The 14,021-nt window shown below is 42.0% G+C and overlaps 1 protein-coding gene across 1 annotated transcript in view; it reads left to right on the top strand.

Annotated features, from left to right (window-relative positions):
• Positions 1–14,021, top strand: part of plxna4 (plexin A4) — a 198,836-nt gene that overhangs the window by 165,384 nt on the left and 19,431 nt on the right. The window contains exons 18-25 of the mRNA XM_068306872.1: positions 1,097–1,333; positions 1,468–1,614; positions 2,528–2,762; positions 3,023–3,165; positions 5,352–5,620; positions 9,960–10,026; positions 10,736–10,882; positions 11,916–12,075. Coding sequence (XP_068162973.1) covers positions 1,097–1,333; positions 1,468–1,614; positions 2,528–2,762; positions 3,023–3,165; positions 5,352–5,620; positions 9,960–10,026; positions 10,736–10,882; positions 11,916–12,075 — 1,405 coding nt within the window. The remainder of the gene's footprint in view (positions 1–1,096; positions 1,334–1,467; positions 1,615–2,527; positions 2,763–3,022; positions 3,166–5,351; positions 5,621–9,959; positions 10,027–10,735; positions 10,883–11,915; positions 12,076–14,021) is intronic.

Raw genomic sequence — 14,021 nt, 5'->3', positions numbered from 1 at the left:
ATTCTGCCACGGTGAATGTGAAAGTCATTTTCCTTTTTTCCAGAGCATGACTAAATGCCTCAATGCCGCGTTTACGTAAATAGGTAGTGAAAAAAAAAAGAACTCAGAGCGCTGAGGGGGCATTGTGAAGATCAACAGGTTGCAACTGCTTTGCTAGAGAAGGATGGCTTTCCTGTCCACACCTCTGTAACAATAGGGAAGTATTGACACAACACTGAAAACCACAGAGATGGGCCTTTATCAAATTCTTCTACCCTCGATTCACCCTTTTACCCAGGGGAGGATAGATAAAACCACACAAGGGTCTCTATGATCAGATTGAAAGAAGAGGGAGTAACAAAAGGTGGTAATGCTATCTTCATGGTCTATTTGAGCATGACCTTGCATCACGTTTAACATCTGTGCTCACATATGCCTGTACAGGGCATTGTTTTTCAAGATCCTGTACAATGAGCAGCAAATTAAATGTTCCAAGGGGATATTTAGCCCCTACAGCTCATATATTCCCTGAATGAGATAAACAAGCAAAGGAATCCCAAGTTTTTTCAGGCATTATTCAAGCACACAGAGGTTTTTGTTTTCAGTGCGAGAAAATGTCAGGGATGTCCTATCAACCTTGTGGGATTTGTCATGTTTGATGTTCAAGGAGCCAATTAGACTGACAGGCAAACGTCGGAGTGGCTGCATGGCAGAGGTTACTTTGAAAATGTGAAATATCTGCGCAACAGACAGAAATGTCTCAAAATGAGACCTGCGGTGGCGTTTGATTTTGAAAATGTCCTGAGAGACACAAAAGGAATGGAGACGTCTGAGGGATATTGAAGTGCGTTTGGTATGACGATGACAGATCGGACAAGCTGTACCTTGTTTGTGAGTCTGACTCAGAGATATGACAAAAACAAGGAATAAGATGGCATTCAATTACATCATGTGTCAAATGAAAAACCAGGTAACGGTAAAAAGATGGGTGAAAGAACAAGAATCTTACAGATAAGACAAGATTACGGGACAAGTGGTGGCGTAATGAGTGTCATGACATAAGAGTAAGAATCTTTGAATCAAAAATATAATCCTGTGACCGTCTGTCTTCTGTTAGTTATGCCAGGTGCTCAGCCCGACATCGATGCTCTGCCAGGCCCCGGAACACATCAGTCTGGCCCGGCAGCAACAGGTGCCTGAAAGACCCGACGAATTTGGCTTCAAACTGGACGATGTGCAGGCTCTGATGTCGCTCAACAACACCAACTTTATCTACTACCCCAATCCTGAGTTTGAGCCCCTCAGTGTGTCCGGAGTGCTGGAGCTTAAACCTGGATCACCCATTATACTCAAGGTAGGAGGGTAGATGTTATTCATGTAGAACAGGCTGTCCATGTTCCTAAATTAGACTTTATTTCAGACCAATATGTCTAGAATAAGTCTTCAATAATACAAATTTAATTATTATGTGTGGATTCTCTCCCGCAGGGTCGGAATTTCCTCCCACCAACCAATAGCGGTAACGGAAAGCTTAACTACACGGTTCTGATCGGCGAGAAGCCCTGCATGTTAACGGTGTCAGAGACCCAGCTGCTGTGTGAGTCGCCCAACCTGACCGGTCGACACAAGGTCCTGGTGAGTGGCTCCGCTTCACATCCACAAAGACAAGATAAAGACACACACACCCACACGCGTACGGACACAATGAACGATAGGCAGGCTACATCGGAGAAGGCAGACGGACCCCGGCGGATCGATTGACAGTTTTAACAGACAGTCGGAACATTCCTCATGTTGAGGACCATCCATCTTCTTGTCGACTCCGAAAGCTGCAGCTCTAATTCAATCAGCCGTTAAATTCCTGCTCCTGCAGACAAGCAGACAACAGAAAAACAAACAAACCAGCCTTCAATAAGAATATTACGGGGGCATGGCAAATTCAATAAAGGTTCCATTTGCGGTTTTAAGAGGGGACCTCTTCGAAATGAAGCGACTCGATGTTACCACCTGAACCCTGGCATTGCAGAAAGAGATGCACGCATTACGGTGGAACTTTTAGTGGATGCACAAATAAGCGTGTACACAAATCTCAAATCAATATGTCTGTCTGTTCTGATCTTGTGCCGTCCAGACCTAAAAGGGATTCTGAAATGCGGTGTTGTACTTGATAAGTACCTGTGAAAGGTTTTGACATGAAGAACACCTTGAGAGTTTTTACTGAAAATCATGTTTTCCTCTCCAAGGGTTAGATTATTTAGCTTTTCATAAATAATATTGCCAGTAAATATTTAAGTGGAAAGCCTTCACTGGATGTTTTTTTGATATACTGAACCACTTGCCTCATGTTTTATTATCCATGCAAGATACTTTCATTCCCTTCTTCCCTGTGAGACACTTGGATGAAATAAATCATGTATATACAACATGTTGGAAAGCTGAAGATTTTTATGGAATTTTATTGCTCATAACATTAAAATCGACTTTTGAAACACCTCTACTAATATGCCATAACTCTAATCTACGTCTTTTTCTTGTGTTACCACAATAGGCACGTGTGGGTGGCATTGAGTTTTCCCCAGGTGTGGTCCACATCACGTCCGACAGCCCGCTCAGCAGCACCGCCATCATCGGCATCGCCGCAGCCGGAGCCCTGCTCATCCTCTTCATCGTGGTGGTGCTCATCGCCTACAAGCGCAAGTCTCGCGAGAGCGACTTGACGCTGAAGAGGCTGCAGATGCAGATGGACAACCTGGAGTCTCGTGTCGCTCTGGAGTGCAAAGAGGGTATGGAATGGGTTAGCTTATCAGCCTAAAAATTACCCTTTAAAATAAGCTTGTTGATTAGTTTGGTGAAAATAATTTACAGTACATGGTTTACCTTATTGACATGGCCTTGGTTACAGTAGCCTTTTTTATTTGGTGTATTGTAACTATTTCAAGAACAATTCACAGTTCAAAGCATGTGTGTATTTTTTCCCCTTAAAGCACAGCTAATTTATTTTACTGTGGAAAATTGACTATTGTGTATCTTATTCCATCATCAGCTTTTGCAGAGCTTCAGACAGACATTCATGAGTTGACCAGTGATCTGGATGGAGCAGGAATCCCCTTCTTGGACTACAGAACCTACACCATGAGGGTCCTCTTCCCAGGCATTGAGGAACATCCTGTACTCAGAGATCTGGAGGTCAGATAGAATCTCTCACTGATATTTAAAATATTACACAAGGTACCCTGTAGGTCATATCTGATTAAATAGATTGACCTCTGATTGGTTGTAATGGTCCTTTAAACTAACTGACTTAATATTATTTGGCATGTCAAGCTGATCGAAATACTTTTTGAAAATACTTCTTCATTAAGAATTCTTCTTAAAGAATAATTCTTATAAGAATTTCTTTTTGAAATTCTTAATAGAGAAAAGGTTGGTACCCGTTTCTCAATCAATTTAGCGTCCATTTTACCAGTTGAATTATGGGTACCGGCTCCTCAGTCTCTATCAAAATCGAAATCCAAATTGCAATTGGCCGTCTTTGAAAGGAAACGCGAAATGAGCCAACAAATTAGCAAAGTGGTGGGTCGCAGCAGGTGAAATTGATGCTGATATTTGTGTCGCTGTCAAAAGACTTTCTAAACGGCTGACGACGCGTCTTCTGAAAAAAACAAACAAGACAGCCCTCAAATCGGGAGCTCACACTCATTAATAACCCAAACGACGCAAGATGCTGTGCCTTTTTCTCTCTGCACCTTAAAAACAAATTAAAAGTCAATCAGAGGCAGGAAATCAAAAGAAAGAAAAAAAAAAAAAAGTCAAGTAATTTATCCCCAGTGGTGACAGTGATAGACAGCCGTAATTGAACAGGTCGTCTTGTTCCATTAAGAGAATGATGGCCCTCCGTTTCACTGCCCTCAGGGTTGGCCACTCTATCCCTGATGAGAATTTCCCAGTAATAAGCAATATTAATTATGTTTTAATTGGTATAAATGTCAAACTGGATGAGAAGTATAATGTGGAATATGATCCTAATGAGAAAAGCAGCAGGCTTGTCTTAAGCGTTTGATGGCTGCTTAATTGTTATTGATGTGTCACAAAATTCAAGTTTTCAACGGCGGGTTGGATAGTTTGAAAGACCACGGGCGACAGAAAAATCAGATTGAGGTTTTTTAAGGTTCACACTGGGAATTTTGTTAGGTAGTGATGTTTTTAAATCACTAGGTGATAATTAGATAGATATTGAAATATATTTAGTATGCTTGTCAACATTTTATTTGTTCCGTGAACCATTTATGGTTTAATTTTATCTTTTCCTTTTTTGAAGATTTCACTTGAATGACATTTGGCTTCCTTTCTGATATGCTTTTTTTTGTGCTTTTATCTTTATGGAAACAGGTGTTTCTGTGCTTATTCTGTGCTGTCTCATGATCTTAAAAGACATAAAATATTTGTGTTCTGGTACCGTATTTTATATCTGCTGGATGTACAAAAAAACTGAAAAAAGAATTAAAAAGAAACATGCATATAACCATAGATTGTAAAGTTTTCCCAGAATGACACATATGCCCTTATTTCCACTCACATTCAATGCACATGCACAAAAACCACACACATTTATACACATTCGCATATCTTTTCAAGCATTGTGAAATAATACATGCAACCTAACAGTAGCTCCCGGCAGATTACAAGGATTTCCTCCAGGAAAAGGTTAAAAAAAACAAAAACTGAGCATATGCTGGTTGACAGCTGCGAGAGATGCTGTCTAGAGCAAGTGCTTTTGACAGATTAAAAAAAAATGTAATCTCAAAAGGTACCATTTATTGAAAACAATTGAGAAAAGATGCATGTGCAGTAAATGACTGGTATAAATGGAGCAGGGACAATCTGGGCTCAGACGAGGGGAATTCACATCATTGCTCTACCTTTCTACTTTCATTAATGTGGAACACAGCGCCATCAAAGTAATAAACATTCCCTCAAGAGGCCTTAGTGTTTTCTCGCTTTATTCTCAACCTTCCAAATAGATGTAACAAAAGCTTGAAGATGTTAAACTCCTCATTTCCCTAGATTATTTTTTCTTCCCCACATTTATTTTCTCTCTGTTTTCTGTGGTTATCTATGAAGATGGGTGTATTAACTCATAATAACACTACCAGAGGTAATAGAGAAAGCAATACGTGAATAGTTTTATTATTATGTGCTACTTCATATTATTTATATGTGTAACTATGCTGATTTTCACATGTTAAATTCTTTGTTAATATCACAGAACAAGATATGAACATTCACATTGTTTTGATGGTGAAATATAATCCCTGTACCATCTCTTCGAATGTGTCGGCACCTTAATGGACTTTTCCCTTGTTTCAACAAAGGTGCCGGGTTACCGCCAGGAGCAAGTGGAGAAGGGTCTGAAGCTCTTCGGCCAGCTCATTAACAACAAGGTCTACCTGCTGTGTTTTATCCGAACTCTGGAGGCCCAGCGTGGTTTCTCCATGAGGGACCGTGGCAACGTGGCATCGCTTATCATGACGGTGCTGCAAAGCAAACTGGAGTACGCCACTGATGTCCTAAAGCACCTGCTATCCGACCTCATAGACCGCAACCTGGAGAGCAAGAACCACCCCAAGCTTCTGCTCCGAAGGTGAGAGGAAACCTAAAAAAAACAAACAAACGTAGCATAAAACTTCACTTCAGGTTTGTTTTGTGCTTCGTTAGGATGGAAATTACTGGTTTGTGTTGTTTATGTTCATCCTTTTTACTCCCAAGAACAGGAAATGCTCACGTTCCCTAACATCCCATGTTTCAATTATCTTTCATGACCTTGAATCGCTGTTGCTGTCTCGCTCTTTCTCAGAGAGACCAGAGTGAATTGCCATGCACATCATGGTTAGAATAATTATGATTAATTAGGAGAGAATCCCATTTCAAATTGCTCAAGTGGGGAAAAAAATACTAATTTATGTAAAAAAATAAATAAATAAATGCTAGTTCAATCACAATCCTTTTTTGGGGGGTGGTTTATAGTCAAAGCCTTAATGGCATGCACTTGAACACAGCCCCTGTCTGTAATTACGCTTCCTGCCTGCAGTGTTTGGTAAATATGGTGATTACAGTTACCAAAGTAAACCGACTTCCTCGCAGCTGTCATGTATGATTATGATGTCTGCATGTACCGTGTGTGAAGACATGAAACTTTTATATGATGAAGTCTGGGCTGGAATCACCAAGACAAGAAATTAAATCTTTAAATTTTCGGCGTGAATGCAAGAAGAACCACATTTTTTTAATAAGAGAATTAATTGTGGTTTACATTTGGGGTAAAATTCTCAAAAGCTGACATTTATTCTTCAAATACAGTCCAAACAAACAAACAAAAAAAACACCCCCCCGGCTTTTAGCGTAGCTCCTTTCCACATTCCTTGTCTTCATCTGCCCCCCCTTTGCTTGTCAAGAGAGAGAGAGATACAAGGAGAGGGAGACTTTAAAAAACCTCCAGAAAATGATAAGGAGAGCACGTTTACAACAAATGCTCGTCCATTTTGACGTGATCGCGTCACTGATCCGGCCGCCTTCGTCTCGTCCTACCTCCTCCTCGGCTTCTACGTTGCCTTTTGGGAAGCGATGGCGAGCGGTGCTGCGGCACACTTGAGACTGTCGTACTTTTGGATAACGACTGAAAGTAGATACACAAACATAAGGTTGTGTAGATGAATCTTAATATCACACATTTATTCCGTCTGTTCTTCCTTTTTTTTCCTTTTCCTTGCTCATTTTGAGCGTTGCTCTGCTCGACTGCCCCTCTGTCCGCTCGCTGTCCTTTAGTTGTCTTCACGTCTGTAGCTCGTGTCACACATCATCATCTTCACCTCTCCTTCTTACCCTCTCACGCCTGCTCTTTCGATCTATACTCAAGTTCTTTCTCCCCTCACTCTCCACCCCCCCGAACCCCCATCCTCTGTTTTCTTGATTGCTAAATCAATGCTTAAAGTGCATGAGCGGGGTGTCTCTGGCACAGCATCTGAGCACCGCTACCCACTGCCTCCTCTTCCAAGAAATCTGTGCATTTGTACTTGTGTGTGTGTGTGTGTGTTTGTGTGTATGTATGTGTGTGTGTGTGTTTTCTCTCTCTCTCTCTCTCTCTCTCTCTCTCCACACACAAACACACATCCTTCCATCTGTCCCATCTCAACCTGTGCTGAAGCACAACCACCAGGCAAGATAACTAACGAGAGCCTTCTACAACCATCTGTCGCATTCCTCGCTGCTCTCTCCTCTCATCCCTCCATCACTCTAGTCCTTACTCGCCCACCCCTGACGCAATCCCACCCCCCTTCCTCCATTATGTCAGATTTCACAGCAACCTTAGCTTTAATTTAGCTGGATTTTATGTTCTCAAATAGCAGTTTTTGTGTCGGTCGATTTATGAAAGGCCAATAGGTTCTTCGCTTGATCACAGCTGTGCTTCCATTCCATTCCAGAGGGTTGAAGCCCTTTGTTTGACTTTCGGGATAATCTTTATTACAGAGTATCTGTAGTGGGCAGTGTGTGAGCAATCGACAGAGTAAATATCTGCCGTCCTGTCGACAGCTTGTTTGGCACATATGATGGAAAAACCAGGAGCCAGGATTGGAAAAAGGAAAGGACATCTGACTTCTGCTGGTAGTTCACTCACATCTGCTCATTCGAGATTCCTTTTTCTTCTCTTATTTATAGATCTTAAAACACAGTGAAATGGCATTTTTACTCATGTGATACTCTCTAGTTTTAATAATCACTTAGCAGGAAGTCATAAACACGACTTCTATTTATCATCCAGGCGAGTTATCAAATACTAAACACTCCAGCGTCTGAAATGAGAGACATTTCTGGTCAGATGGAACAAGTGAAAATCTATTTTGTGACATTTAACAAGTAATCTGCAAAATATCAGTCAGGAAAAGAGGAAGTTTACATTATTTTTGTGAGTTTTTTTGGTTTGTACTAACTCCAATCAAAGATTAAAAGTTCTCAAGGAGATAACAGATTTCCAGAAAGAGATTTAAAAGTGATACATGAATACACTATAAATAACTGGCAGCTAAAAAGAAAAAAAAGAAAAGTTCAACATGTTGAAGCGTGGAAACTCATCAACCCTTCGTTACTAATAAGGGCGAACTAAGCAGTGCCAGGTCCCCTCTGCTCTGGATCATTCTCTATGCCCATTGCCCTTCTGACTCGCTGCCAAGCGGGTAAGCCCGACCGTGCCAAAACACCACAGTATTTCACTGCACTGACCTGACTAGCAGCAGAGTTTTGCTGAATACTCTTTGATAGTTGTAATACTAAATGCTAATGTTAGATGCTACGCACAGTTCCATATTTATCCTTGTTCCCTATAGACTGTGCTGTGATCAAGAGTAAGCAGAAAGCAAAGTGGTGCATTAGTGCCAAGACTTGGTATTACAGCAGGACTGGCACCCGCTGCCAGAAGCGTGTACAAACACACACAATAAGTGCTATTCAGCACACAAGGTATTTTCTGAAATCATACGCAGTGGGACTAATTTGTACTCTTTGCCGCTAGCGTTAAAACAGCAACACTTGTCCACTCAAACAGAAACACCAGAATACACCATCTATTATAGGCAAGTAAAAGAAGGATGTGTAAAAAGAAGAAAAGTGACGGTAAGGCTCTGGCCAAGCCGTTTTCAATCTTCATTTTCCTCTTTCAACCGCTCCTGCCTTCCTTCCTTCCTCTGCGCCGCCTCCTTTCTTCATGCTCCCTTTAGCCCTTTGATAGATGGGCTACATTTATGGAAATAGAGAGGATTTGGAAGTGTGTATGATCGCAGGATCCAGAGTGGGCAACCACCAGAGAGCAGGAGGAACACAGCAAGGACACATGAAAGAAAAAAAAAAAAAAAAAGAAAGGTGACCTTGTTGACCCTCGGATCCGTGGACGGACAAAAGGGCGGCGCGGGCGGCAAAATTAAAGAGTGGGCAGGAAGTTAATCCCCCCACAGGTGTTGTGCCAGAGCTGGCAGGGGGTGGCAGGCCAACCCACTGGCACAGTGAACATCGCCTCCCTCCTGTATGCCTCAGTCTGGAACTCTTTACAAGGCTGTGGGAATGGGAAAAGGCGGGAGGGCTGCAGGTGGCAGCCGAAAAACGGGGCAAAAACCTGAACATGTACACAAACACAATGGATGCTAATCCTGAAATATTGATGCCTGTGGTGGTTGTTCACTGAAGGCAGAGAGGAGGGGCGTGTATGTGTGTGTGTGTGTGTGTGTGTGTGTGTGTATGTGTGTTTGGGGTGTTCTGACAGATTACCCACAGGCCCCTGCTGCTGCTGGTCAAGAAGGTTCCTGTGAAAGGATATCCGATCCTCGCCTATCCTCTTTCACCACCCGCCACCACCCCTGTTGTTTTTATGTATATATTAGCCGTTCACATGGGATCAATCACTCTGTTGGCCCAGGTCAACACGGATACAAACACACACACACACACACACATGGTTGAGCCACACCAGTGGAGCATGGATGCCAGGCAGAGAAAGAGAGGGAGATGTATTCATTCACTTTCTATTGTGCGAGGATCGAGTGTTAGTCCAGTGAATGGGCGAGGGAGTACTTGATAATGAGGCCAGTGTTATTACAGAGCCGCTCCAGCCCCCTAACGACATCAATCCATTGGGATCAAATAAAGACTTTTAATTGCTTTGCCTCATATTAAAATCTGCACCGTCGTAGACGAGCTGCCTTTGGCGTGCCTGAGCATAAAAGCCATCTGAAAAGGCCGGCCTGACAGGCCGTCATACGGCGTGTGCAACGGCTCTCTCGTTTCACGTCTTCACAATTATATTTGTACAACGAAAGCCTATTCATTAGGGGGCAGAATATTTTGAGCAGAATATTTGAGGATGGTGTTGAATATTTATGACGGGAATACAAATGCCAGGATCATATGTTCATTATGGGATTTATTTCTATTTGCAGGACTGAGTCTGTTGCAGAGAAAATGCTGACCAACTGGTTTACATTCCTCCTCTATAAGTTTCTGAAGGTAATTCTTATATATTTGCTCTCAACTTAACTGATTTTTTTTAAATCCCCCTGGGAAATAAACAAGAAAAGAAATCGCTGTCACCTCGCCGCTGGCATAAATTTTTGTTTTAGTGTCTTGTTCTATGGATATGAGTTATATGTAGATTATTTTCTTAAGGCTGTAAAACTTCTCCAAAAATACTCACTTTTTATCACATTACTTCCCTTCTGTGCTCACTTGAAATTTGTTTGGAATTATTTTTTTTTTGGCACGACTTTGTGTTCTTACTCAGGCACCAGTATTAAATAAAAGCAAAATCCAGCACTCCTCTACACCATCGAACAAAAAAAGTGTGTTGGTTTTTTTTCTCCATCTTAATCCCTTTATTGCAGCTGGGACGAGAATAAAAATGACAATTGGCCAATCACTTCTGTTTGATTAACAGCGGTGTTTTCGGGACACAGGGGAGGTTTCTGGAGTCCTCTGCGGCACTCACTTTATATACATAAACCCTTTCTCAAAAATATCAATTTATTTATATTCCTAGGTTGTACAAATATTCTTTAACATAAGAGGACTATAGAGCTGGAGAAAACATCACAAATAGCATTTTATGTGGACACTTTTTCAGTGTAGATTAAACTTTTGAGTCTACTTTCCTGATGATGGTTCCAAGTTTTTCTTCTTCCTTCCAAACAGTTTTTGTCTCCTCCAAATGTCTTTGCAGGAGTGCGCAGGAGAACCACTCTTCTCCCTCTTTTGTGCCATCAAGCAGCAGATGGAGAAAGGCCCCATTGACTCCATCACGGGAGAGGCGCGCTACTCGCTCAGCGAAGACAAGCTCATCAGACAACAGATTGACTACAAGACGCTGGTAAGGGGTTCACCTGCCCGCAGGTTCAAGGGGCTACAAGGGGGACAACTTAATATGCTTTCAGGGACAAAGAAGAGAGAAAACAGAAGGTGGTTACGGGTTATCGGTTGTGAGATGAGCAACGAGACGTTAGGTTTTCATTGTCACGCTTGGCATGCGTTGGGCCGCGAAGAGTGGCGACCTCGCTTCCTGTCGAGACCGGAGCTGTCAAGGAAAGGATCACGGTTTCAGAATGTGGATGGAGGAATTAAATCATGCACATGAGTTTGTGCACAAGCAGAGATGCTGAAGCTGTCTCCTTAGGAACTTCCTGTTTATCTCACCAGTCTGTCTGTTGTCTCCCTCTATCCATTGTCATACTCCAGCAGGGGAAACTCAGACCGCTTAGTCCTTCTGTCTTTCTTCTCTAGTCAGATCTGTTCGTGCTCTGTATTTTGGGAATGCATATTTTCATACTCTTTCAGTGTCCGTTCAACTGTGATAGTGAGAAAACATCTTGAAATTTCAACTCTCTTTGGCATTTTTGCGACAGAATAATTCTGCTGTCAGAACCCATATTTCCATTTTATAAACTATAAAGTTTATTCATTTATTCTGCGTATTTTTGTTAATCCTGCAATTTGGGTATTTCCATCGAGCACCTTCAGGCAGCACTGAAGAGAACTGATAAATATCCTAATAATATTATAATTAGTTGGTTTACTGCTCATCAATTCAGGTACCACATCGTCTCCTCGAGGTCTGAGGGAAGAGCATTTTCCCCGGTGATTCAACTTGTTTTTCTTTTTTTTCTTACAATTCTCTCACAAGCCCTCTGGCAAGTGAAAAGTTATTGCAGTTCCACTGAGTACCAATCCGCAGCGCAATCAACATTATTAGCATTAAACACACAAAACTCTCCCGAGGTTTAACACACATGAGGTATCAACTTGCACAAAATCAACTCGGAAAATCACTTTCTAGGTAAAGCAGTGCGGCAGTTTGTACAAGAGTTCTGGTGGATACGCGGTTCTTGTGTGTATTTCCGTGACAGGTGGTGAACTGCATCCATCCGGAGAATGAGAAGAGTCCAGAGATCCAGGTGAAGGTGCTGAACTGTGACACCATCAGCCAGGTGAAGGAGAAGATCCTGGATGCCATCTACAAGAATGTCCCACACTCCCATCGCCTAAAAGCATCCGACATGGATCTGGGTACAAACATTATCGTTGTATATATTAATAGTGATGGGTAATATTTGGTACACAAGAGCCTCATAGTTTTATTTTCACCCCAACTTCATGTCGAGGGAAAAGCCACCTGAACTTGATCACTCTTTGATTTTAGAAACTTCCCCAACACCTCCCAGCCCTGCTTATGAGGAATTAATCTTCTTAAAAATAAATAACCTTTTTTTTTTTTTACCCCAGCCTTGGGAGTCTTGACTTTCCAGCTCTCTCAGTCAGATGTCTGAGATCAGTCGCCCCCTCCCTAAACTCCCCATTGATCGTCTCTCTGGACGACTAACGTCTGAGTCAAATGATTGATCAGCTAATCAAGTGAGATGCTCAGTGATCACCTCCCCACAAAAAAATCGCTTTTTTCAGTGTTCTTTTTATTTTTTTGCCTTCTTTTTTTCTCCCCCCAAGTTGTTTAACTGTATTTCTCTGGTGTCTCATCTCTTCCCTCAAACGTATTTTGAAAATTATTTTAAGAGCCCTCTCGTAGGAGAGGTTGTAATGATAGATCTTTTTTTCCTGCAAGACATTGTGGGTGTATGAATGCGATTTGTGAACCCAGATGCGCATGCTTGTGAGGATAACAACATTATCCATGACTGGTTGTCTGCCGATACCAACTGGATGTCTCTGCGCCACACATCATGCTTTTTATGCTTCAATATTGCCAGATGGATGTTCAAATCCTCAGTTGTTTGTAATAACATATTTATAACCAACCCCTGATCTAAGATGGGCAGTACACACCGTAGGGAATCTGCCTCTGCCATTGCTAAGTGAAGAGATTGGTTTAGCCTTTTGACAACATTCCTGGGTAAAATTGCTTTATACCTCCCCTCCTCAACCCAACCCCCCTTGGGCAAGATGTGTTGCTCTATTATTGCTGTATTACATAAGGGAATTGGAAATTGTGAGTCTTAGCTGGCCATTCCCAGTGTAGCTCTTATTGAGGACTATGAACATGAGGGAGAATGAGCGAATCCCTGCTGATTGATAGAAACATCTCTCACGGCCAAAAAACAGAGAGTGCATGATTGACACATCATTTCGCATCTTAGATGTGTTTTAAATTACACATATGCACTCAGGGCGATTGCACGGGCTGATAAGGGCTATATATGGGATATTGGCAGGCCTAACCTGAGACAGATTGGCCAAGAGTGTTGTTATTCCAGATATGGTTTTTGATTCCTCCCCTCCTCTGCTGTAATCCACAGTACCCCCCACAGGGTTTTAGAAGGAGATAGCGTCTGAGAAAGAAACCGTGTGTGTGTTTTGTCCAAGCAAATGTGTGTCATGCATCTTTGTGGTGAACAGCAGTCACCTTCAGCCTCTCTCTTCACCATCAGTTTCTAAACACTCCCCAAAGCCCTTATCTCTCGACTGTATGTGACTCCAGTCTCTGCAGACGCTGTTCTCTTCCTGCTGAGTAGCAACCACTGGATTTTTGGAATCAGAGTAATCTTAGTTTTCTTTGGTTTCATACCAAGTTTATTCTTTTATTTATTCCTTTCCGCATTTCTTGTTTTCCTCATCCCTTTGTTTGTTTACCGAGTCTCAACTGGAGACGGGCACTCATTTGCATCTTTATGTGAAGATGTACTGTATAGACAATAGCAGGAGAATCTTTATTTCCTGCAGATTTTTCAGATGCTAACACAATTCTGGTTGAAGCTCCAAAGACAGGCCTTCGTCTCACACTGCGGTGATTGCCGCTTTGTTTTCCTGTTTGTGATCAGAATTGGAGATGACAGTGGCCGATGCAAGTGGGAAGTGCAGCAAGGAGACACAATAACATATTCATAAAGCCCATGATGCCTGCAGAAAGGATAGAATAATCATATGATTGTTTGTTTTGGAGATGGCTTTCCATTTTCACTTATGATAATGTAGCAGAGGCATTGAGGGATCATTCTATCGAA

This window comes from Antennarius striatus, chromosome 22 (assembly GCF_040054535.1).
Source record: "Antennarius striatus isolate MH-2024 chromosome 22, ASM4005453v1, whole genome shotgun sequence".
Classification (NCBI taxonomy): Eukaryota; Metazoa; Chordata; class Actinopteri; order Lophiiformes; family Antennariidae; genus Antennarius; species Antennarius striatus.
The sequence above is the reverse complement of the archived record's forward strand: the minus strand, read 5'-3'. Positions and strand labels throughout refer to the sequence as shown.